Source organism: Rissa tridactyla, chromosome 1 (assembly GCF_028500815.1).
Source record: "Rissa tridactyla isolate bRisTri1 chromosome 1, bRisTri1.patW.cur.20221130, whole genome shotgun sequence".
NCBI classification, from domain to species: domain Eukaryota; kingdom Metazoa; phylum Chordata; class Aves; order Charadriiformes; family Laridae; genus Rissa; species Rissa tridactyla.
In genome coordinates, this window is record NC_071466.1 from 181,964,076 (window position 1) to 181,991,289 (window position 27,214).

Here is a 27,214-nt window from a genome sequence, read left to right on the forward strand (position 1 = left end):
AAGAGGCACCAAGTACAGCTGCGTTAACTTGGAAAGGGGGCAGCAAGAAATAAATTATATACTTTGCATCCACCGTGTTTGTCAGCAGCGCAACCCAGGGCAAACCCAGCGAGCCAGCGCACCGAGCTCCCTTCGGAAAAGGGCGACCCCGTTCTGGGGGCGTACGCCAAGTTTGAGCTCCTTTTTTGACCGACGAAGCACAATTTACCGAACAGGCGACGGCAGCAGAACGGCGGGCCAGGCGCCGCTCCACCGAGCCAACTCTTCTGCCGTCCATCCCAGAAAGTATTTACCTCGTTTCCGAGGCAGAAGCGGCGGCAGCGGCGGGCAAAGGGCGGCCGGAGCCTGGGCCGTGTCCCGGTGTTCCGCCGCTGCGGCGGCCGGGATGGAGGGCAGGAGGGCGGGCGGACAAACCCTGCCAGGGGCTCCGGGAAAGGGGGATCAACCCGAGCGCCGACCCCAGCCCTCCCACCGCTCCCCGCAGGGTCTCCCACCTCAGCGGGGACCCGGCCCCTCGCCCGCCCCAGCCCCGGCAGGTGCGGCCCGGCCCGGCCCGGCCCCCCGCGCCGCCGGGGCCGCTCCTCCCCTCGCCCGCGCCCCCGCCGCAGCCCCCGGCCCGCCCTCCCTCCCCGCGGCGCGGCGCCGGAGGGGAGACGGAGGGCCGGGTCCTACCTGCGGCTCCTGCGGCGGCCGCCAGCGCCAGGCAGAGCGCGGAGAGGAGCGACGGCGGCGGCGCAGCGCGCATGAGGGGAGGCCCGAGGGAGCGAGCGAGCGAGCGGGCGGGCGGCCGCGTCCCGTCCCGTCCCCCCCCTCCGCCCCCCGGGATGGCGGTGACGGGCCCGCCGCCCGGGGAGCATGACGGGAAATTCCTGGGCACCGGCGGCCAACGCCAAATATGAACATGGTGCCGGGGAGACACCCGGCCCGGCAGAGCTGGGAGGCGGCCGCCCCCGGCGCCGCTGCAGGCGGGCGGCCTGCGTCCAGACAGCCGGCGGGGAGGGCCGGCAGCCCGTCCCGTCCCGCCACCCGCCGACCTTTAATCGACGGGGAGCGGCTTCTCGGCTTTTTAAAAAATTATTTTCGTGCGGGGCAGAGGAGGGCACGCAGCACCGGCATCCCCCGCCCCGCCCGAGGGGCCCCGTCCTACCTGGGCGGCCGGGGGGAGCGCGGCGGGAGGGCGGCGGGGGGGGAACAGCCCGGCCATGGCGGCGGTCCGCGGCTGCCGCTGCCGGCCAGAAGCCGGGTGAGCCACCGAAACTGGTCACGGGCAGCGGAGTTACGACAGCTCTTAATGCCCCCCTTAGATATCTTAAATTAAAAAAAAATATAAATAAAAAGGCGGGGGCGGGGGGGAGCACGGACAGAATTAGAGCGAAATTTTCCCTCCTCCCGCTCAGCTTCCACAGGGAAGAGCTCAAAGTGAGCTGGACAAATGTATGTAAATAAAAGGCTCAGAGAGCCTGCTTTGGTCTTCCCCTACAACCCTCCAACACAAATCATCAGTAAAACAATTTTAAAACAGCATAGCATAAATGTAATGACGGGGCGGGGGAGGGGAAGTATGTTTTCTGTTACTCTGTCAAAAGCCCTTTGAGGACTTTTTCTATCTCAAAGTACAAGAAATAAGCTGAAAACACAAGGCTAAGTAAGACCCTGTCAGTTATAACAGATCAGAGACCGCAGCCTCCCCAGAGTCACGGTAAGGCCTCTGCGCTCCCTGTGGACAAATTCCGGACAAAGTTCATTTAAGTGAAGCTGAAGCTGTGTATTTCAGCTCACAGTCCCAGCTGTTCAGCTCCAAATCACAACCAACATTAGAAGTTCGGTGGCTACGAGGAATTAACCTCCCCCCTCATGCCCCTGATGAGAAGAGTATTCAAGTCAGAGAAACATCCAAATATGTGGAAGGTGAGACACATATAAAAACCCCTAATAAACCTTTAATTCGAGTTTGTTTTGGTTTTTTTGTTTGTTTTTACAGGACAGGGTGACAAATTACAACAAACATCTGATTTTTCTCAAATGTTCAGGTATTATACACATTCCCATCTGTCTTGCAGGAAGGGATATTGGTCAACAGTTTAAGGTAAAATAAGCTGCGTAACAGTACATATTACAATAATAAAATGTACAGTGTTTACAAGAAATATATTTTAGAAGCAAGATAGATGCATTTGCATCAAGGCGACCTTTTAAAATGCCACAACTATTTTTACATTCACTCTTGCAACAGGTCACAAGATGGGGTCACTAAGGTCAGGTTAACAAATCACTATGATGCACATCAAATACAACAAAATTAGTTTATATACATATATATAATACATATACATGTATATTATACATATATGTATATAGTAAAACTCATCAAAATCTACCAGACCTGGCACAATCTACTTACCCATCAAAAATATGTACTTGTCCTTGGTAAGTAGAATTCTGCATGGCTGATTATATATTATATATACTCATTCATTAGCATCTGAGACATAAAACTGAGGATTTAAAATTTTTCGGTTAACAAACTCTCCAATAATAAACATGGTGCCCACAAAAGCACAAAGGTAAGGCACAATAGGATTTTCTGTTGCAGAATAGTGTGCATCATGTTTACTTAACCATAAGAAAAACGTGCATTATTTGTGCAAGTTCATGCTGCAAATCCATCATATCTACAAAGTAAAGTGAGTTTCAGTAAAATTCGTGGGACTGGTGTGCTTCCAGTCTCACCTCCTACAGGATATTTAGCTGGATAATTAGATAAAATTGTTGTAGGAGTGGGGATTAGTAAAGGCGATAATCTTCGATTTGCAACTAAGCTTCTCAGCAACAATTTTGTACTTCTAGGTAAATGTTAGTAAATTTAAAAGCTTGGAATCACAAGATTTACCGTCAGTTTTACTTCTAGTTCACATCAGCCAAAATTGTTGCAAGGAAGTAGGTACCTTTTAAAATTTTAACGGGTAACTGGTTCATTAAAACAATGTATAATGTATTGGGAAAATCACTTAATCCCAATGGTATTTTGTCACAGCCCTGGCAATTGTAATAATAAATACAGCTTTTCACAAAATATTTTTCCAGTATCTGCCAATTGCTTCTTTATTGCTCGCAAATTTGAATTCATTACAATTGGTATCAGACCTTTCACATAAAATCATAGTCAGGTATTTTAATATAAACCTTATAAAAGATATTTAACCTGTATCTAACACTTTTAAGGTATTTGGCCTCTTGTCATGGTACAGCCAAAACCATATAAAACATTAGGTTTTGAATAAAATAGGAAGCTTATTCACTGCTTCAATGCAGACATCCTCACAGAACACAACCATTTTTGCCACCACCAGCATTTACATTTATATACAAAACCTAGTACATCCGCATTCAGTTCGTTTTCCCTCACACTTATATGCAACCACCAATGCCAGATTAACTTTCCCCATACCCTAGCTGCAGAAAAAGATTCTTATACAGCAACAAAAAACTAATATTGACTGAAAAAGAAATTATTTTTTTTAACTTATTCACCATCAGGAACTGTAGGTTGGTTGGTACAAAATACCCACAAGATTTATTTCACAGGAAAACTATGGAAATACAGGAAGTCTTCTTTTCTCCATGCTTTTGTATTATCAAAAACACTTCTTGGTGCAAAAATACGGTCACCACATCTGCAAATGTATAATGAATTCGGTATTCCTCATGCAAAACTTAAATGCATTGGTTTACTACAGCCCCGGAAAACTTCCTGAAGCAATTTTTTTTCTTTTTCTTTTTTGTCAGCTCAGTATTACTGCCTCATTGCTAAGTCCCTTTGGAAACAAGATTTCTGGAACGTTCAAACTTTTATTTAATTCATTAAAGTATTACATACAAAAAGCACTAAAAAAGGAAGACGGCAGCCAAACAGGAGAATTCCTGTAGCAAGTAACAGTCCTAGCAGTTGTAGAAAGTCTTCTCAGGAACTTCCCTGAGAATTAGTTGTGCCTGTCCGAAGACGCAGATGTGACATAGAGTTCATGTGTTTGTTTGATGGCTTCAGTGGAGTGTTGCAAGTAAGAGCCTGGGGAAAACGATGGTGATACCGATCTAGTCGCAGGTATTTTACCGTTACCAGCTTTCCTATGAGGCAAAGAAATAGGAAAAGAGAAACCTTCTAGTTCAGTATTATTACGTTTTGCTTCAGGACATAATACACACAAACATGGCATTACACTGAAATTAGTTTTCCAGGTGATGACTAATAAAAAGATCCAGTTTTTGTTACAGCTCAATACTTTATATATAAAACATTTCACCATTTAAAAGAACTCCAACTGCACCCATCTTCTGTCATTTCTACCCATGTTTTGTGATAAACCCCCATTCCTTACCATCAAACCAAGAGCCATGTAATGCCTTGAAAGCCTTTCCTGCATACTCTGGAGAGAGACACTTCACATATACACAACCCTGCATGAAGAAAGAGAGGTTGTGGGTTTGGGTTTTTTTTGTTGGTTTTTTTTGTGGTGTTTTTTTTGGTTTTTTTTTTTTAAGAAATCCAACAGACAAAGATAAAAATAAAGCATGGAGATGTTACTGTAAAGACACTCACCTCACGTGAATTTTTGTCAACAGCAATATGAACAATTCCGTCATTATCACTGCATTTCTCCAAGATTGCTTCTTGAATTGCTAGATGCCAGTGATCACCTATTTCCCTACGCAAATAATGAAAGATTTAATTAAGCACATTATTTTAAAAACATTCACAACAATCTCATCCTTCCCCACCAAGTTTGGTTTCTCTGTAACTTGACATAATTTTCTGTTAAATGCCTTTGGGACAGAATTAGTACTTTAGCTATTGAATATGCAGTAAATTGGATCCTATGTTCCACTTTAGAAAATTCAACCCTAAGAATCAAAAGGAATAATTCTGTATTTGAAGGTGTTTGTTCTCCCCTTCCAGCAACCTGCCATCACCTTCCTGTCTGAAACGGCAAGCAGTCATAACTCCTGTCCCCACAGCTGCTCGGAGGGGCTGGCCGTCGTTCCAAGGAGAAGGCCACTCCTAGGCTGCTCCTACTGCAGTGGAAGGAGAGCAGGGGAAGACAACAGCGTAAAGGCCTCTGCCCCTTTACTCCATCACCCCTACCAGCAGTCACAGAAGCAACGTTGCATGCAGAGCTTCAGCAGGCTGAAGGAGCTTTATAGCTACTCAGACACTGGTAATCGCCGAAATACCTATTCGCTATCCCAAACAAAGCATCAAATTGCATTCCTCCCATAGGATACTGATAGAACATGCCAATCTAGATCCAGAAATGGAAGTTATTAAAATCAGATTCCAATTTTGGGGGCTTTTCACAAAAATTATTTTATTGTTAAGATTAACCAATCTTTAGGTACAGCATCAGAGAAAGCCAAAGTCCATGTATTTTTGTGAAGGTACTACAAGAACTATCTAGTCCTAATAAAATAAGTCTAAGCAAAGGGAAAACAATTTCAACAGCCTTAATTCACCTTTAAGCCTGCCTGAATAGTTTTTACACAAAAAAAAAACCAAACAATGAACTTACTCTTTCAATAATACTATCAAGAGCTTTGGGTAGTTTTAAAGAGTTTTCTTTAAGTAAGGCCAAAATTCTTGAAATATTTGGTCTACCTTCCTCCTTATTTATGAAAAAGTAAGTGGGGGATGGACTGTACACAGGGAATTTAATTGGTCAGGGTGTTACTTAGATCTGTCAAGCAGGACACTAACACAACACTTCAGGGACTCTGGCAACGTGGAATGTCAGATTTGTTTCTGTCATTTGACCTTGACTGGTTAGAGGATCAGACTTTCCAGTTGATGCCCCTTACACAGGCAGATCGTATATAAAAAAAACAAACAAAAAAGCGGGAGATGGACACAAGGATGTAAAGAAGATCCACATGAAGGTCCTACTAGGAGAGAGAGACCTTCCAGTGGAAAACACCTACAATTTAAAACCCTGCAAAATTTAGGAGAAGATGCACCCTACTCAGGTTGGAAGAAAAAAAAAAAGTTTTCTTTTTATTAGATAGCTCAAAATGAAGGGAATATACAAGTCTCCTTCCCCTTTTCTAACAGTGTAAACAACAGTATTTTCTAAATAACATGCTATGCTCAGGATGTTTGGGAAATAAAGTAATTTCAAGTCACAAGAGCCAGGAGCTTTAAAGGTCCCCTCCAACCCAAACTATTTAAGATTCTATCAGATCTTGACTTTGGTGCATTCCTTCCCAGCCCAGGACTCATGTCCAGGTTTTCTCAAGAAGCACACTGTCACCAGCAGAAAGCCAGTTACCAAAAGAAGAGATCATATTGTTAAGAGTATGCAATCGTCTTTTCTGCTGTCTGTTCTTCCCAAACACTGACATCACTCCATTACTCCCAAGTGCTCATTTCCTGTTTACAAATCAAGCAGAAGTGCATTCTCAGTCTAGTCTGCTTTTTGTGTTTTGCAGACCTGGGACACGAAACATCACGAGTTACCAACTAACTTGGATTTTCCGTTAAGAAATAGGCTCCCAACAGAATGACTTGCCCATCCTTGATCCTGCACACGTATGTTCCATTAGCCATCAATGTGAGTCTTGCAGGAAACGCTACCTGTGCTTTGTGAGCCATTCTTTTTACTGACTTAGTGGTAGATGCAGAAATGTTAAAACGGGCTTGTCCAAATGATGCCTAGACTGGTATTTTAAAAAACAGGTTTGTGTCTGGCATAGTAAATGCCTAGAACGTACACCCAAGTTTAGGTCTGCTGCTGTGGTGTGAGGGTTCACAATGTCAGGTAAGTTTTATTATTTTTGGCAGTAGAAAGAAGATTATTTATTCTGTTAGCACTGATAAATACAAAATAACTGGTATATTCCCTAGATGATTCTCAGGTCAAGAGAAAAGACCTCTATTATGGATGGCTGCTTTTACCAGCTACTGGCATATTGCTGAAAAGTACTTAGTCATTTATTGTTAGTATACAATAGCTTGACTTAAAGAGCAGCTAAAACCTGATTTTGTTAAACATACCTTGCACCCACAGCAAATGTCAAAGCATTATGTGCCAATCACATACACTGGTACATTCTATGTTTCAGGAAGTCGCTAAGGCATTCATTCCTTTCAGATCCGGGACAATAACATAAACCTTCCTCTTTTGATAAAAGCAGTTGAATAAAGTAGTTTGTCTTGCACTGAGTGTTTTGGAGGTCAGTTGGTTTTTGTTTGTTTTTTGCATTTTTTTTAACATTACTACAAATGTGTGATAAAAAGTACTTCCTTAAGCAGCAGTCCACTGCAAGACAGCTAATGGAAGAGGAATGGGCTGGGGCATGCAATATGGAATTGAATGAAGTATCCCACTAGGACTATAGTCCAGCAGGCCAGTAATGGAGTTAGGTCAACTTCCAAAAGAAAAGGTCTAAAAAAAAAAAAATTTATTAGAAGTTGCACTGTTCAAATAGCTGACTCAAAGTATACACTAAAGAGAAGCGTCAAAAGAGAACAACTCCTAGTCTATAATTTTTCTTTTATTTTTTTTTTATATGCACTAGCTGGGCACAGACTAGGTCAGTACTGAAAAACACTGAAGTTTACAGCAAAGAGATAGCCTATCAAAGGGAGATAACATCTCAGTTACTAGTTCCATTAACAGCAGACATTTTGAAGAGCTAACATTTTGAAACAAGAAAGCAACCAATACAGCATACCAATAAATACTGCAGTGATGCTTCATTAATGGATTTATTTCAGTATTACTCAGTCTAACCAATATACCTCATGGAGTCTCCTTTGTAGCAAGGACAATAAGGACGTGACAATAAGGGTGTTGATCTCACCCAAAATTCTCAGAAAATCTCATCTTTTATTTCAACCTCCTACAGGAAGATCAGTTCACCTCATGAACAATGCCTAGAATTTCAGTCTTGCTCACCCTACTGCAACCTGAATGTTATGAAAGAAGCGATAGTTGGGGTCTCTGCCCATGATGGTCGTTAAGTCCTAAAGCCATTGAGAAAGCAGGTTTTAGACTACTCTATGCTATGGATAACAGAGTCCTCAGCTAAATTAGGTAACAGCTTTACAATTAATAAGGCAAGGAACTAAAATAATTAAGTGTGGTTAGAAACAGAAGTGAAAGAATTGAAGAAATATATCCAAACTTTGCAATCACTTGTGTCCGTATTCTGGTGTTGTCTCCTACTTCCTGTTATTTCCTATTCTAATCAACAGCTTTTATTTTCCACTGAACTTCTCAGATTCTTCAGTCCCAATTAACACATCACTTCTACTCTGTCAGACAGCATAGCATCTTCGTTTTTCCCTTATATAATCACATCAAGGAATAAATTACTTCAGAGGAGTTATTGGAAATCCTATATCTCTTTGCACTGAACAAACCAGGCTTCAAAGATTAGAAAGGACTACCTGGCATAACCTATGTGTTAGTCCCCAACTCCTAACATTATCTAGTCCACAGCCAGTGGAGGTACTAACAGGACAATAGATGAAGCTTTAAAAGACTACAAAAAAAATTATTCTTCCTTAACTCTTGGCATGTGAAACAAGGTTTGTTACTTATTAATACACAGTATATACTTCAGAATTATATACGAGCATTAGAAGCCAGTACTCTGCAGTAATTGGTTTAAACCCTTCCCACTGCAAAAAACTCATTTGCTTCAAAACTAGGCAGTCACACTGCCAAAATAATAACTTATTTAAATTCAGCCTTTTAAATACAAACTGTGCAAACTCTAGAGCAGTCTAAATACTCCAGAATACTTAACAATACTTCAGAAACTTACGGTCTGTTGTTAAGCCACATGAATCTCCCCTGTCAGCTGATATGACTGAACGTTTACAAAATTAACGAATGGAGAAAGATCAGCCATTGCTCAGAGTAGTTTAACTAAATGCCACACTCTTCAAGTGACCCAAAGATACAAAGCAAGACAATGAAGGACAGAAGACTGACAGCAAGATTATTTATGTCTTCTCATAGATGTTAAGAAGATTTTTTTTTTTTACAACTCATTTGTTTCTTTTGCATTTGTTTCTTTTGAGGTATTCATGTTTACTCACTTCTGCCAAACCCCTCTCAGAGGAAAGAAATGGGCCCTTCCAAAAGAATACAGAAATACAGGTGCGTAGCTGGTTTTACTTACATAACTGGATCAAACATATTGCGAATCTTTAGACATGGCGTCAAGCTGTTTGGTGGTGAATTTCTTCTATCTAGATGAAATGCTACAAAGAAAAATAAACGTAATAGCATTTATTGACAGGCATAATACCATCTAGTTAACAAGCAACAACTTTATACGTTAATATCTTTCTGGTTTTACTCAAAAGAATACTTTCCTTCATACATGAAAAAGCTTCAAGGAAATTAAGTTCCCCACAGTCTTCTACTGCACTGATGAAAATGTACCATACTTAATTTTTTAGATTTACAACTTCTACATTTAAAAAGATAATGCACTCTCTTACATCCAGGCCAGAGCACATAGAAAGAATTCAGGACATTTTAAAAAATATCATATAGTTGAAGAGAAAGTATTTGTATTACATTTCCATGAAAAGACAGATATTCTTAGGATCTGGAGCAAATTTTTGAAGCTGCAGGTTAGCCATTCAGTTTAAACCGCCTGATGAATTTTCACTTCTTCCACTTTGGGGGCAATTTACTGCCCATCTGACCAAGAAATAGGGAGACGCTTAGATGGATGTTGTATTGCATCTGTATTGCAGTAACAACTGTCAAGGAGCACTCTACAAGGATGGAGCTTTTGTAACCCTAAATGCTCTACACACATGACCATAAGCTTGCAAAAATCTGAAGTGAAACACACCAGAGGAGAGAACAGATGCAAGAAGAAAAATGGAAATTAAAAATAATGGACTAACTCTTTCAAAGCTGAACAATCCCATGAAATACATTCTGAAGTTCTGAAATAAATATTTATCTAAAGTTCAGAAGTTCAACTTGTGGGAGTCGCAACAGAAGACTGCACCACGAGAAAAGGAATAAAGGAGCCCTTCAGATTCAGGCAAGGTAGTTCCACGCCTTGAGAAAGGCCAACAAAGCAGCAACAGAAATGGAAGGGAACAACCTTGTAAAACAACTTCCAAGGCTTGAAGGAGGTTTTACTTTGAAGACTTGAGATGAAAATTCAAGAGTATAAACATAAGATTAAAAATCTCAACAAGACAATGATGTTCTAAACCGATGCTAATGCTTCTCCTTCACAATCCCTACTTTGGACAAGTTTGACAGATTCAAGATGTTATGTTCCAAGTGTTAGAAGTCTCAGTTTTGGGCAGATGACACTACAGGTCTGTGCTTGTTACTGCTGACCTTTTAACATAAAATCTTGCAAGTATATCCAAAATACACAAACACTGCTGCTCTTCTGTATGTCACCAAAGCAAAAAACCCTGTCACGCAGAAGAAACTCAGTCATGCAGAAGACACCGCATGTGAAAAACAAGCACTGACCAAGAGAAAAATCACTGCCTGCAGATACAGCACAGAGGATTTCTGAGTAAATAAATAAATAAATTACCAACTAGAAATTAGAAAAGGTGGCCTCCAAATCTAATATGGAACCTACCATAAGTTCCCCCAAATAACTAAAAGTGTTCTTACTAGAATATACACACACAGAGTCCGAGTCACCAACACCTGTCACAATTGTCTGTTTTGTCTTGGGAATAGATTTCTAAATATGCTGGTGACACTGCATCTATCTCTGAGCTGCCTGTAGTTTAAGGACAAGTCCTTTTTCAATAGCACATGGTTTTGTAAAGTTTTTTGCCCTTGATTAAAAATTATACAGGGTATACAATAAAAACTTTACAGAACTAAGCAACATTGAAAAATAAATGGACTTACCTTACTCATGTAGGTTGGCTCCAGCAGATCAAGGGGGGGGGTGAAATGTCACCAGCATATTGTACACTGGGGCACCATACCATACTGGAGAAGGTGATCTGGGGTGGCCTAGTCATGGACCTGGACCTGAAAAGGCGTGGGGTTGAGGAAATTATGTGCTGATTGTTAATAGCTAGGTTTATTCAGCACATGGTTTTAATCCAAGGATAAAGAATGGCGAGGTTATTTGCAGAGACCCTAGGCCCAGAGGATCAACATTTCTGCAAGCTGTTTACGAACTCTAAACACCATTAAACTATGCAAAAGTAACTAAATGGGGAATTCATATAAAAAACAAGCTTTGCCTGCTCCAATTTCTAATAATCTTGATGTCCTTTTGATTGAAAGATCTCAGGTGCTTGCAGGGATTACTTCAGCCAGAGCACACCACCAGCACAAAACTAATCTGCTACCAACTTAATGTAACATCATACTAGTAGAGCAAGTACTCCCAGGGCAGTGCAGCGCATGAAAACAGAGATGAATTCTGCTTTTTCCTCAAAAACATTTCAAAGCCATGGTAAATTAAAAGAAAGTTCTGCAATTTAGATGGAGCTTTTTATGTATAAGGAAAAAAAATGGCCACAGAAATCAGTGAGCTACAAAATTAACGCTAGCACAGAAATAAACATTAAAATGTATACCAGAAGTGAGACCAAAAAGGGGGGCTAGGGAAGGCAGAGGCAAGTTAAAAATAATGCTGTATTTACACAGCAAAATTCAAAATAGCGCAGTTAACAGATGTCTCAAATTTTATTACAAACCTAAAACAATTAATTCTCCTCCTCCCCCCAAAAGAGCAAGTTTAAGTGACAAACCTATTCAGATTACAATATTAATTATTTGAAAAATTACACTGATGTGGTGCATACAAAATATTCTCCTCACAATAAGGGCTTAAGACATTCTTTCAGGACAACAGTCTAAGCTACACCATAATTTACTAAGCACCTCACATGACGTTTCTTTCCCTAAATAGGTCTCAACAGTAAGACTTACAAGACGAGGGTAAAAAAGGTGGAGATGAAATAGGAAAGCAGATGCACAACTTTGTGCAATAAGTCACTAACAAGAAAATTTTTAGGACTTTCATAAATTCCCTTTGGGGACTAGTGAGCACCTTCAAGAAAAAGGAAGCCACTTTGTATTTCAATCATGATGTACTTTGTTTTATTACCTTAAACTGAATATGACTGTTATCAGTCTAGAATCAAAGAACAGCAGCAGCTAGAAGCATGTGCTGTCAACCACTTCTTTATCACTGTGACTGGAAAATGTCTATGATGGAAGAAGTGGCTCTTGCACAGACTTCAAAATGAACATTTAAGAAATTGTAGTACAGCTTTTTGTACCTCTTGAATTACTACTGTATTATTGCTAAAGGGATTCCCCAGTATCACCACCATGGGTTATAAAATAACCCAACAGATCTTTAGATGTGGATTTGATGCACCTGATATGGTTGAAGACTTGCATCAAATACAGGTAACCATGTTTCTGAAGAACAGATTTACTCATGTTCAGCCACAGATCATTGTAATTTATTAAGTACTAATCCTTCTTATCAAAGGCAAGAACAAAAAGATAAAACGTTTGGTTGAAAATGCTGAAGTTATGCACTTTCACACAACATGACATTCTGCAGTAAATAGGAAAGATACTGAAATCAAAATAATACTAAATGTTATTAAGAGAGGAGAGTGTGACTGACTTGGGGTTTAATACGGTCAAGTTCAGCTATTAAAGACCAGCATGGGATGGATACAACATTTTACAACAAGCATAAAATCCAACAGTTTTCTTGCAACAGTTAAGAATAGAGCCTTTTTTTTTTTTTTTTTTACTTGGAGAAAGGATTATATTCTCACAAGCCGAGGAGGAGGGGTGTTACAAGGTTACAGGTTATCTTCCATGCCACAGGATGAAATATCACCCTAGATGTTGTACTTCAGAGAACCTCTTTATCTCATCTGCAGAGCCATCAAGGAAATTTAGCTATTGCTGTTAGCTTAGCTACACTGAAGCTCTGCCTACCTACTCTTCTTTATAGCTCCAGTTATCAAAAGGCATGATAGGACAATAGTATCTGTTCTTTCAAATACAAACTGAACACATTAGAAATATTCCCCCCCCCATACACACACATTGATTTAATTAAAATATGCTTAGGTATGATCAAGATTGCTTTTCAATTGACAATTCTCTTGTCAACTGTTTTCAAAACATCACTTATATTTGTCCATCATCCTACAGTGAGCTTACATACCCCCTTTTTTTTTTTTTTTTTGACAGATACGTTTACTGTATCCAGCAGGTAATATTTCAAAGGAAGCACAGACTTCCCAAACTGTCTGCCAAAACACAGGCTGCATCCTGAAGGACCGGACAAAATATCACAGTGATGGTTGAACTCTAGATGCTAACAGACAGTAGCGCCTAAATCTTCATGCATGCTACAGGTCCCATATTTAAAATGCAGGTCATCATCTATCAATATCCCAGTACATAGTGACAGGTCAAGAGGCTTTCTTCTTCAATTGCACATACTCTAGGTATTAGTCTCTGCTACAGAGCACTATCAGATCTCAGAAGGTTAAAAAAAACCAAACCAACTGTGACTTGAAATTCATTCACAAGATTCAAAACCAACAATCCATTCTGATTTTATATATACTGAGTTTGTTCAGAATCTAGCAATCTTGAAGAGTTTTTAGATTTATGAACTTCTATATTCAAACATCAGAACTGGAGGACTAACTTAATCCCAGCTGATTTATACTTCCAAAAATTAAGAAAGCGACACATACATATAGAATTCCTAACATCAGGAAAGAAACAACTGTGCAAAAATATGAGACTTACGTAACTGAAATATTTCCAACAGCTATATGAAAATGAGGAATGCAAAACACAAAGAGCCTTTGCACATGAAAATTGCATTTTCCTGCTGACTACCAAGACATACAGAGCCCAAATGACCTACGTCATTCCAGCCACTCCTATTTCCATGCCCTTCTGTTAGAATCGAAGTATGCAATTTAAATTCTTCAAAGATGTTTGCTGAACTACAAATATAACAAGAAAACTAGGAAAACTGCTATTAAAAGAACTGAAACAGGATAGATCTTAATATATCCTATTCAATAGAAAGCGTAGAGTCTAAAGTACATACTCTAGTCAAAATACAGCTAAAAGCCACAGCTGAGAGAGAAAATTATTCTGTCCACATTCACAATATGCTAAAGTAGGTATCAGATGCTCAAATTCAGACAGTACCTAACAGTAGCTACTACACTAGTGATTTATATTGCAGTCAAACAGGAGAAGAAAAACTGAGAGCAAATGAGTAGTAAATGAGAAGTGGAGTGTCATGCTTCACAGCCTGTATTGAACAATAAACTACATAGAAGATTCAGCTTTATAATAGACATAATTTCCATTTAAGTGTTTGAAAATCAATCATGACAGTATTACAGAGATGACACAGAGACAGCTGTTAACAAAACCCACCATTTCTGCACTGCACCTAAAGCACTTGCACATCCCTAATGGACAATGTCCTAGAAAGAAAAGGCTCTGCAACTCTTGTAACAATGTTACTATTCATATCCTACTCACTAAAATTTTAAGAAACTGAAATCATGTAATACACTTCTCACAGCAGAATGCCATGTCACTACTACTGCAAGACAACGACTGCAGAACCTCAAGCCTGCAGTAGTGTTCACAAGGTTGGTTTTGTTTGTTGGTTTTTTTTTAAAAAGCAGCCCTCATTTCCAATGAATGATTTAAAGTGAGAAATGTAATGCTAAAACCAGTAGCATAACTTTGAGAAGTATATAATGTTATCCCAACATAACATTTTACATAGACAAGCAAGAAATCTGTCCCAAGACTATTAAGATCCTCATCAGATAACATGCCAAGTATCTGCAAGTGCCTCAAAATATTTGGCTTTTCAAGTTGACAGTGAGAATTGTTTGGTTTTGCTTTGAACTTACAGAAAAGAAAAATTTAAGACCAGAGGGCTGAAGACATACATAGAACTTAAGAAAACATTCAAGTGGCCTGGGACAAAACCGGAATGTTAGCAGTACTTTTACTTGGGTGACCAAGCTTGCTACAGCATAAATGTTCCAGGCCACAAAGCTCCTCTTTCTGTCTGTCTTTGGAAAGCAAATAATCACATTGGAAGGAGCTACTTTAAACTGTACCCTCTTTAGAGGAAACAATAAAAACATTGTTTCTTACAAATAAAAATGTATACCAGTAAAGAGCAAGAGAAGGAAGCACTACTTGCACTAGTTAAACTCAGACCAAAATTGGCGTATTCCAGAAGAACATAGATGAGAGTGCAATTGCTTGCCAGTGGGAACTTTTACTTTCTTGAAGTGGGACTAGGAAGGGCACAAAGTCCATTTGATTTTTAACCAGGCTTTTTTCAGTTTTTAGTTCAATGCCATAGAAGTAATGCACAGTACAACCTTGATAACATCCAATATAAAAAACTGAACTAAAAACTACAGAAGCAACCACTCCCTCACCATCAAAATAAACTAGGATTCTGCACAGGATTTATTTCAGTCCCACTGGAAAGACAACACAGCATTACAGAATATCATAAGGCAAGACGGACTCTTTAAGAGAGTCACAACATTTAAGCAACTGGCAATTAAGATTTCACTTTAAACATTTACCTTCACACTCAGACATTGATAGAAATCATAATTCTTTTTTATTGCAACCCAGAATTCAAGTCTTATAGCTTCAATCCTTTGTTGACAAAAAAACCCCCACCGCTCCAAAACCTGAAGCTTAACATGAAGAAAGGAAGAAAGAAAAAGAACTAGGAAAAGATGACCACTGCAGACAGACAACTGCAAACCCACTGGATTCTTGCCACTTGGCTCCATGATAAAGCTGAAAAGTGACAGACCACTGCAAAATCCATGTATGACAACGGCCTCCTCTGTTAATGCAAATGCTTTGCTGCTCCACAGAGCTTGAAATATAAATGCACAGTGTAGAAAAAAATTTATGACAGAAAGGAAGCACTACTAGGAGATGCTCAAAATCCGTGTTCTGATGATGGAGGAGTTTTTTGTCCCAGCAGTTTCCCTTTCAAAGTAAACAAACATTTCTTCGTCTAAACTCTGTCCTTAGGTACCCAACTGATAACTTAGCAGTAGGAAACTCAAGTCAACAAGCTCCAATTTACCTGCTGTCAGGTACAACTAATTCAACTAATTCCATTACTTCCCATAAGTATAAGACATGTCAGAACTTGACCAACTAAAGAGTATTTTTTTTTAAATTCATGAAAAAGAACCAGCAACTCTGTGACTACATGCCCTCTGCGGTATTTCTGCAGTAGCTATAAACAGAAAAAGCTCATTTTGCTTGAAAAGAAGTCAGACACTGAATGCACAGAAAAAGTAAGTCTATTGAACAAGATGATGGAGAAACAGTACTGACAGTTCCTAACAATACTTAAAGGTATGAGAGAAAACAAGTCTTTTGTGTTCAAGCAACAAAATACCATGTAGAAGTTAGATGCATAAATTAAAACAACTGTATTTGCAAAATATAATTAAACTTCAATACCTTGGCCTTGCCACACTTTCGATGGTATTACTAAAATTTTGTCACATGCTGCAGAAGGTTGCATCCATTTCCAAACCAAGAACTCGGCACCACCTATTCGTCGTGTCTCTGTGCGAACCCTGGATTCATTGGCTGCAAGAAAGTCAACTGCTCTACTCCAGACTTTCCTCATTTTCCTCCTTAAAAGTTGAAGCAAGAATTACAAAGTTAGCATTATAACAACCTGCATAGCTGCCATCCAGTATGTAAGAAAAATCCAATGTCTTCTTCCCCCTCCCCCGCCCCGAGCTGTGTCAATGTGAATCTCAAAAATATTACACTATGCAACCTACTGAAATGAACTTAGTTAATTGACCAATTTGTTTTTATTGTTTTTTCTTACTTACACATAAGGAAATCCAGTACTTCTAGTGACAACATACCTGTCCTGAAGTGGTATTAGAGAATCACGCACATGTAAAATAGGCATGTAAGGCTGCAAGTCTTTGTTTTCGGAACATGCCTCACTGTGACTTCTTAGAACATCTGAGGACACCATAAGAGAAACTGGTAACTATGTAGTTCATGTAAACATTAAGAAAAATATCGATTCTCACAATGAACAGCTACTCCGAAGACCCTTCCCAATTTCAGTAGTTAAGATGGTTTTGGCATTTTGAAGTATTTTTCCTCCTAACCATGCTGAAGGCAAGGCAAGGCAAGTCAAGAAAACTAAGCACACACAGTGCCCACCAAGTATTCCAAGTAACATTGGAATAAAGGAAAAGAGTTATTCTTGATTGGTTCTTTTAACTGTTAGCAAATATAGCTACTTTTCAAAATAAAGTGCTTTCCCCCTTTGCAACAAAATTTGATTTGCAAACAAAAAAGGTAGGGAAATGGTAAAAACAGGAAAACAGCTCTGATTTGTCTACCATCTCTATATTTATGATTATTGCCATAGATGAAAGTAATAAGACAATTTAAACAAAAATGCAGCCCAAATCAGAGCTTAAAACTACAAACACAAACTACTGAGAACATTGTGGCTTCAAGTAGAAAGGCAGAATTTCAGAACTCAACTATGCATTCTATTTTAGAATAGAATTTAGAATTTCTATTTATAATCTCTCCTCAAAGTGACTAATTAAAAATCTGCTTTTTCTATGAAAAGCCATTAAGGATGCAAATGAGAGCTAACACATATTTTAAGAGTGGATATTTTAGCTAAAGATAGCTGAAAAACCAGATACAGAAGGCAACATGTCACCATACTTTTAGTCAAACATCACATTTATATTTGTTTTCAATAGTAAGATAAAATACCACTGAGTCAATGGGAATTTATTATAGCCATGTTGATGTAATTCACAAATTACAGTCTTTATACCAAAAGCTTAAAAGATGATTATTCAAAAATAGAAAAAAAACACATGAACCACACATTTGACAAAGAACTTTAACAGCATGATGACTGACAACTAGGCAGGCAGAAAACATAATTGAATTAACGCCAGTACTTTGAAAGCTTATACAGAGCTGATACAGATACATCATATGTGACTCAAGAAGACGTACCTATGATTTTTACCACCATATCATACATCTGCCTTGTTTCTTCTTCCTCTTTTGCCCAACGGTACTTCATGTAGTGCAGGACTCCCCAAACCATTGCTATACCTGCATTAACATGTATAATACTCTTTAAACCGTATTAGAACATTAGTTACTTAAAGTTTACAGCATATACTTCAGAAGTTGGTTGGACTAGCTAACATTTTGAAGTACTTCAAATTTCAAAGCTAGTGAAATACACTGTACTCACTGTCAATATTTCATATTTTACTAACACAGCAACACGAACTCTTAGAACTTTGAAAAGCAGTTACCTTTAGAAAAGCATTTCATTGTTTTAACAATAGCCTCATATCCCAGGCCTGTGGTTTGAAATTTTACCCATTTGTGAAGAAAAACAGTAAAAGAATTATATTGGAAAAAAATCAAAGTCATGAAGAGTCACATAAACTGACAATTCAGAACATGTTAAGATTTAAAAATGCACAATATTCACTAATTCACAGACAAGTCACATGCTTTAGATATACTGGTAAAAACTAATTAACTTGGACTGCTTCAGTTCAACTACAGATTTGCATTTCTTGCAACAAAGTACTGCATACTCTTTTTCTATTACTTAAAGATTATTCCCAAAAAGGACAATCTAGTTAGGAAGGCCAGCAGCATAAGCTGAAAATAAAAATCTTATTCATTCTTCTGTCTCAGGCTGAAGGCACCACTACACCCATGATCTCATAACAGGAAAAAAAGAAACCAAATTACACATACACAAGTTATAGTTACACAGTTTGTTACCCCTATCAGTGATGACAAGGAAATATTAACTGATACATTAAAGAGACTGTGGGACACCATTTTTAGCCAAAATGTGTGTTAGTTAACAACAATATATCTAACACTTATACAATGGTTTATTTTTGAAAAGGTCCTTCATATTAACCTTAATTACAGACAAGTCAGCCGAGACACAAAGCAATTTGCTCAGCATGACTGATGAGACCAGTGATGGACTTGGATACTGAGCTTCATCTCCGCATCCCAATTCAACCCTCCTAACTATTATCAGAAAGACAGCAATCTGAGACAGTTTGCCCTTAATTCTTTTGGTTTATCAAAGGCTGGTAATGAAGTCTCAAGTCTTTTGCTCATAACCATGAGATTTTTAAGATATTGGGATAAACAATTTATGAAATATTCAATAGCTGCATGAGATGAATTCTGCATCTTCAATATTTCTAACCAGCCACGTGGAAAGGAGTGAAGTGCCTGCACTCAGCTGTACCATATTTTTATACTGCATAGTTTTCAGTATGGTTAAGGATTAAATAAACTTGAAAGAATTTGAAACTTAAGTAGAGAACTACCAAAGACTAAATGAATTGGTCTTACTCAAGGATTAGATACCTCTAAGATTATATTGTGGAATGTAAGATTTTTTTGGTGACAACCATGTTGAGTATACAACTTTTCCTAAAACTGGGAAAACCATCTTTTCTGTAGTTATGTTTCCAAAGTTCCTTGAACAACAATGAAATATCCTCAAAATTAAGGCTATCATGTCTTTTTACTGAGCATTTTGCTTTTTCAAATCATTTCAACCTGGAATTTTTGAAAGCCAGAAGGTATTGCTTTGGCAGGTAAGACGACAAGAGTTCCCAGGGAAAGAATATGTTCATCTGACTACAGCAACAGATGACAGCAAACAATGTGAAAATACAGTGGTACAACAGAAGTGGGAAACAAACTGCATTATAACCAAAATACCAATAGGAACTCCAAGTTTTATTGTTGAATAAAAACTTTCTCTAAACATGCTGTTTACTTTTCCCTGTGCACTTACAAAAACACAAGTTATAACAAAAAAAAATATTTTTTTATTAACTTACCCAAAAGCAATATTGATAATCTGTGAGTTACATTAACGAACGCACGGCGAAAACGACACCTGAAAGACATCTTTGGACTAGTGGATTCCAGATATTTCACATCTGTCACATTAGTGACATCCATCTCATTAGGGTCACTGCTGAGACACCTATTCAAAAATATATGGTATTTATGAAAAAGGATACATTCTGTTAGAAGAAACTAAGTTAAGAAATAAAGACCACTTACTTTATGCCAACATCTTCCGCACTATTCAAGATCCATTCTAATGCTCTGTTAAGTACACTTTCATATTCTGGATCTAAATTCTGTCAAGAGACAAATGTTAATGAGTAATTTCATAAATAACCAGAAAGTTACCATGTCACAATAAAATTCAGATACTGCACAGATTAGTAGCCAAAACTATGTGGTTTTGTTCTTGATTGTTCAGGTTTTGCATACATGTTCACTACACAAAGTGAATCTATACACGCTATGAGCAGCTATCAGACTTACTAGCATTCCTCAAATTAAGGACTGTTTGAAAAGTCAAGTCACATTCACTGTTTAATTAACAATGCTAACCTACAGCAAGAAAAAAAAATTCAGCCACTAGGCGGTGCTCGTTGAAAATCTATTTCAAGAGTAAGTAAATTTTAACTGATATTTTGCAAATAATCCAGTGTTTGTAGTTCAAGAATTAATATTGCTATATGGAAACTGACTTTAAAAAAAAAATAGTTGGTATCAACTATCACAGGAGAACATTCACTGCTATCTGAGCTAAGGCTGTCTCCATAGTTCACCTTGCATGTTCTTTTGCGGAAAAAGAAAAGCAAAAATGGAAGTTACTATTGTTTTTGAAATTATACTCTCAAAAAAGATTTATCTCCATCTTTCCTTTGAACCTCAAATACTGTAATTGGCCTAGAATTAAAGGATTAGCATTTAAGAAAAAACGGTCGCTGCTTTATTTTCACTTTGAGAGTAAAATATAAAGTTTTATCACTGAACAATGAAATGCTGCAAAGGAGTTATATTTATACTCCCAAAATGAGGAACTGTAGGGTTAAATGAGACTTTGTAAAAAGTGTCAAGTTTTCATAGACCTTTGAGCTTCTGATTAGAGCTAAAACAGTTGTTAGGATAACAACTGTGGTTCTTTCAGCACAACAGATAGGTAAGACCATCAGTTATCTGTCATCAACTTCATTTTTTCCAATGTCTTCCCACAATGCATTGTTTTTAAACAGATATAGAATATAACTGCCAAACCATAAACCAGTGTTAGCAGCTTCTTCAAGATGCTCTTAGCATTGACCCTTTTTGTCTACTATGAAAATATTTGCCAAAATATAAAATTTCTATACATTTGTATATTAAAAGTCCCATCAGGTTAATTCCCGCCCATACAATCAAAGAAATCTTATACTCTCATCCTTTTAAAAGCTTCAAGTAGTTTTCCACTGAAGGGTACACCAACGTGGGCTAAAATAAAGCCTACAGCTGTCAAGACAAGGCAAGAGTCATCTTTTATTTGGGGAACGAGGCAGGGGAATGACGGCAGAGAGTGGGATTTCATAATACTGCCTACCTATCAAATTAACAAAAAGGCCTTTTTTGACCATTTCTATTTAAAGCATCAATGAATGGTGTCTCCATACAGCTGCTGCTGTCAGGCCCGCTGCATAGATCCACACGTCAGCCTCTCCTCCCAAAGAAAGTAAGACTTTTCTAATAAGTCTCAAACATAGTACAGTTATTTCTGGAGAAGATTCTAGAGATTTGAATTTGATAAATTTACTATTTTCATGTTGGTCAACTATCTCCATCAATTCAAATTACGCCCCTGGTGTTTTAACTGAAGGGGAAAAAACTGCGTGTAATTGAAGCACTACTATCTACACTTTCATTGCTATTAAACCAGTTTCTTTCACCTTCCCTCTCCCTTAAAACCTTGCTGCATGCCCAAATAAAAACCTCAAGTAGCACATGTTAGAGACATCAATTCCAAGCATTTCCAAATAACATTCATTACTAAGTCATATTTTAGTCAATACACTAAATATGAAACCAGGCCTTACAAATTGTAACTTGCACAAATCTTCCATAGAACCAATGAGAAATACCTCGTTTGCTTACTTTTAAATATGCAGCTGCCTCCTGGACGGTAAGATTTCTTTGAATAGAGCTGCCACATTCATGTTCCCCTGGTAAAAAATTAAGTTTTTGTTTATTTTGATCTACTTATTACTGCATTATATAAAATAAAATCACCAAAATACAAGCTCATGGTTAACACAATCTGCACAAGTAGCAATAGCTCAATAATTCTCACAAGTTCCACTAAAAATATGGAAAAGTCTCCGGACAAATTTCTCCTTCAAAAAAACCAATGAAGATTGTCACAGCTAATGATATGTACAAGTTACATCAATACAACTTCATGTACTGCTCAGAAAGTGTATTTTGGTATTTACACTGAAAGTAGAACAAAAGGTAGTATGAAGAACTATCAAAAGGATGTTACCATAAAAACAGTTGCTGTACCCTGACTCAACTTCTTCCAAGTAATTTCCATTTACTCTGAAACATGTATTATCTTTTATACAGACCAAGTTAGTTCAAGTTGCAACATATCTATAACAGTATTTCAGGCACTATGAAGTTAGTATATTCTAAATTGGTTCAAGTTATCACAATAACTGATCCCCTTCCTTAACATGCACAAAAATCCCAACATGGCCTGAAACTGGTGGGTTTACCATCCTCCTAATTCTTTTGCAAAGTATGCAAAAGTAGTCAGGAAATAAGGTATTATACGCACAGTCAGTCCTCACAGCCATGTGCCATCATTTTTCTGATTTTTCTTTGCTAAACTAAACGTTTTCAAGAAAAGAAAAAAAAGAAAAAAGAGTAGTGATAGTCATACCAAGACAGTCACACAGAAAAGGAAGAGGACTAATACCAGTTTTATCTATGACTAGGCCATCATTTCTGAAGAACTATCAGGGAGTGGCAAATCACTTTTTTCCTGATCTTACTTTAAGCAAAAAGAAATTAGCATCTGTAACTATGATTTTACTGTGCCAAAACAGTAAAATAGGAAACAATAAATGCAGTCTTTCACTGGCTCAGGGTTGCACCTTCCATACCGTCCTGAATCTATGCCAAGCTGTTTTATTCCCAAAGCCAGAGCAAGGCTATGAACGTTTAAAATACTCGTGCATATACAAAATATAAACCTTTGCTTATAAAGTATTTAAAGTTGGAATTACTCCACATTGGAATACCCTTTATATGGAGCAACTGCAAGTATTAATTCCCTACACAAACGAGAACATTTGAGGCAATCTAAGCAAAAATTAGGGAACACTAGCAAGCTATGGAGAAGCATCTTCATGTCTCATTCACAGTAGCAGTTTCGAAGAAATAAGAGCTTCTATGAAGCAAAAGTCCTTCTCAGACTGCTAAAGCGAAGTTTTGTTCAATTCACTTGCAACAGATTTAAGTGAATTTGGCCTTGCAAGCACATCAGCATAACAGGGATGCTCTTCTCTTACTGATGGGTTGTAGAGAAATAAGAACACTGTTTTTAAGAGTGCTCATGTGCTAATCTGGCCTAGAAGTGCTGCTGGAACTCAGCCTGTGTGCACATGCGTATTTTCAATGAAACACTGGGCAGAGAAGACATTACTTTAAAAACTGTCGGACCTGATAATTAACATGCAACGTCTTAGACTTTCAAAGTGCCCGAGTCTACTGTAACAGCAAAGCTTCAGAGATCATGGCTGAAAAGTGACAGCATCTTTGCCAAAAAATGCTCTGAATTTAGAAGTCAGCAAGAGAATTGCAGTTATGAGCTATTCCTGTGTGTAATTTAGGCAGACATTCTTTTCGTGCAGCATAAACTCTGCAACCTGTAAATTCACATATGCAATCACCAGTGTTTTCATGTTTCAAGATCAGCAGATCGGGATAACTATATATCATACTCATACAGTCGCTGGTGTAAACATACTGTTTTAAATCTAGAACTGATGGAATAAATACAAAAACCCCAAAATATAACTCTGTAAAAGCTGTATGTACAGTCTCAATCAGGTATTCAGTGACATGACATGAGCAAGTCTGATGGGTATTCATGCATTTAAGCTCTTTTTTGTTGTTCGGCATGACCTGAAGTCTTCCTAACACCAAAAAAGCATGCTAGTCATAATTTGACTGAGCAAAAAAAGCTTGTGAGAGCAGGGGGATAAGCCCCTTCTGCTTAGGAGCTTTTGTTTGCTTTTTAATTATCTAGGTAAGCAGGAAAGCCCATACATGAAATAAATAAGAAAGAATAGAAAGGGTGAGGTTAATACACAGAAACGAAAACAAACAAAACACATAAGCAGGAGATCAGATTATGAAAAATGAATTCTTAAAAATAAGTTTCAGGATTCATTTTGGATTTTCAAATCTTACGAGAATTACTACCTCTTACATGAGGACAAAAGCTCCCTTAGATGGGGGACTACTGGATTACTTTAGTAGTTTTGAATTCTAATCTTATTTGCCTTCTTCCAGGAATTACGTTTATGCAGTATGCAGCTACCACACTGACTTCACAGCTTCTGATCTCATCTTCAAAAACCAGCACGCAGCTTCCTCACAGTCCTGCTTCTGATCTTTTTTTTCAGACTATATTCCCTCTAAACAAGTTTAACAGTTAAAAATGCCATTGGTGTCTAGGCTCTGACAATGTCTAAGGGCCATCAGTTCAAATTACCCTCATGCAATGCTGGAGCAAAAAAAAATAAAATAAAATACCACTTTCTTCTTGCATCCCACTCTTTAAATGAGCAAGCTAATCAGAGTTACAGAGTTTCAGTCCTGTACAAAAAGCTGTTGGAAATGGCAGTTTCTCATTCTAAGCCATCTATTGCTAAGAACCATTTAACAGCGTTCTTCTGAGAAACCCATGAATTTGAAAGCCTGCAGAAAGTCAGGCAATTCACAAGTCAGACAACCTTCTGTTTTACAGCAAACAGCAGGATATTCCTATATGCCATTTCAGTCACTGCTTTAGCTAATAGCTCTGCAAATGAAGGCTTACTTTGAATAACTTTGGTGCAATCATTAACCACTTGGCTTGGAAAACCACTTTCCATAGTCTGAGCCAAAAATGTTTCCCAACTGTTCCATGTGAGGCCCTATATCCAGGAATAAAAAAATTTGCACAGGTCTGCTACAAGATATGTCTGAGCTCTTTGTAAAAATTGCCCCTCTTAAAATGTCTATTGCACGCTTACAAAAAGCATGGATCTTTGTGCTCAAACTTTTCTTGGGCACAGATCACTGCAATTTCAAGTGCAATCAGAGAACCATTCTACTTGCCTTAGTAGGAAGGCAAGAAGCAACACATCCCAGCAAGGATAACAAAATTACCTTTCAGCTTATGTTAGTGGACTTGGGCAAGCCATATAAGAAGTTGAGTTCTTCTAGAAATACTAATAAAAAGCAACTAAAGTCTCAGTTCCAAAGAAACATTTAAATCTGTTCTCACAATTGCTTTCAATACAGAAAATAAGTCAGATCTGCTTTTCCATGCAGGCTAGAGTATTTGAAACTGACTTTACAGGTTACTTGCAGCAGGACACTAAAGTGGGTAGCTGAAGAAAAGCAGGAACAGAGAAGTGTTATAAGAGCAAGTAAGAATGCCTCATCTCACAAAGGCAAATTTAACAGTTTAGTAACACTGTGGAAAAACAGAACTTGCTAAATAGTCTTTAAATCACTGGTTGGAAACAGGACAGTATCAATTACCTAAAAAAATAAAGATTAAGGAGAATGACTGAACAGCGAGCCTGTGACAGCAGTCAGATACAGTAGCTGACACCTGAAATTATTATTAAGTAATACCTAGTGTTTTACCAGGATTTTCTTCCAGCCATGGATTTATCAGTAAGCTTTAATACGTATGGAAGTCTAATTCATACCTCCATGTCAAGGACCTGTGCTGTCCATTAGCTCAGAAGGAAACCATCTAAATCTGACAGATCACCGCTCTGGGGAAAACGCCAAGCAAAAGAAACGACTAACTAAATAAAAATTCTTTAGGTACAAGAAAGCAGGGTCATACTCATGGGTAGCTGGCTGCTTCTTGTGGATATAGCGGTTAGGTTTATTCATTTTGCAAGCCTGACTGAAAATAGACGTGACCTATTGAAGTCTCTCCATGAAAGACCAAAAATCCAGTAATTAACGTTTGCCTGAAGGAAGTCTAATTTAAATAAAGCACATATTGTGGTTTAGGAGAAAGAGTTAGGCACTGAAATATATATTGTCTATAAAAAGTTGCTGCTCTGAAGAAAGGCTGAACCATTAGACAGGAACACAAACTTCAACTTGGAACTGGACAAGTAGATACTGCTTCTGTCTTCAGTTTCTTGTGAGGTAGGCATTACTCATCATAGGTTTGGCAGACTAGTAATTCTGAGAACAGTGATGCATTAAAAAGGCAATCTATTTTTATATAGGATAATTAAATAATTTTACATCATATCAGAGCACCACAGTACAGAACAGGCATCTACAGTTGGAACACAGTATATTAAGTCAAATAAAATTAACAAACTGTTATCCTGACTTTTTCTTCCTTCAAACAACTTTTAGTGTTTTACCTTCTAAAATAAGAGCTCCATTCCCTGCTCTCCAATAGAAGTTGTCAAGGCAAGAAACTAGCTCAGTAAAAATGTAAGAAATCTAATAAAACAAAGAGGTCTAGAAATCAAGTTCTGAAGTGACCATCTTCATGGTAGACAAGATGTTGAATAAAGCTTAACAGAACAGACTACTGCAAGTTTCCAGCCTGCCTTTTTAATATTAATAGTTATAACATGAACAAACGATTCATAGCCAAGTATGAAATGAGAGAAACTTTTCCAAGTATGTGACAGAGAGACCTGAAAAGCATCACTTTTACTAAAACTATATTCCTTTACTTCTCTGTCTTTTGAAGTGGTGCACTGTGTACAAGATCAACACTTTTAAATCCCGCATCTCTCTAGCAGCTTTCTCTGTTCTATGACTTTTAGACAGCTTCCAGATATTGTGCCAGGTCTACATCAATATGGTATTTAAAAATGGCAGACTTCCTTGCATACCTGAAGAAACTTGGCATTGAGGATAACTTCTGTCTAAGCACAGATGAATTAGGTCATTCTTCAGACCACAGGAAAGCTATTCTGATG

General features: G+C 38.2%; 2 protein-coding genes across 4 annotated transcripts in view; both read right to left on the bottom strand.

Moving 5' to 3' along the window:
• The window catches only part of MSRB3 (methionine sulfoxide reductase B3), an 88,474-nt gene extending 87,556 nt beyond the window's left edge, over window positions 1-918 (bottom strand). For both annotated transcript variants that reach the window (XM_054191567.1, XM_054191557.1), the window contains exon 1: window positions 673-918. In XM_054191567.1, coding sequence (XP_054047542.1) covers window positions 673-903 — 231 coding nt within the window. In that variant the 5' untranslated portion in view covers window positions 904-918. The remainder of the gene's footprint in view (window positions 1-672) is intronic.
• A 2,157-nt stretch (window positions 919-3,075) lies between these two features.
• LEMD3 (LEM domain containing 3) overlaps window positions 3,076-27,214 on the bottom strand; it is a 53,604-nt gene continuing 29,465 nt past the window's right edge. The window contains exons 4-13 of one of the 2 annotated variants that reach the window (XM_054191540.1): window positions 22,122-22,189; window positions 20,226-20,305; window positions 19,997-20,145; window positions 18,111-18,212; window positions 16,976-17,078; window positions 16,554-16,732; window positions 9,181-9,262; window positions 4,598-4,703; window positions 4,377-4,455; window positions 3,076-4,125 (exon numbers count right to left, since the gene is read on the bottom strand). In XM_054191540.1, the coding sequence (XP_054047515.1) occupies window positions 3,962-4,125; window positions 4,377-4,455; window positions 4,598-4,703; window positions 9,181-9,262; window positions 16,554-16,732; window positions 16,976-17,078; window positions 18,111-18,212; window positions 19,997-20,145; window positions 20,226-20,305; window positions 22,122-22,189 (1,112 nt within the window). In that variant the 3' untranslated portion in view covers window positions 3,076-3,961. Of the gene's footprint in view, window positions 4,126-4,376; window positions 4,456-4,597; window positions 4,704-9,179; window positions 9,263-10,910; window positions 11,037-16,553; window positions 16,733-16,975; window positions 17,079-18,110; window positions 18,213-19,996; window positions 20,146-20,225; window positions 20,306-22,121; window positions 22,190-27,214 lie in introns of those variants that run through there. The other variant, XR_008464874.1, reaches the window with a different exon arrangement.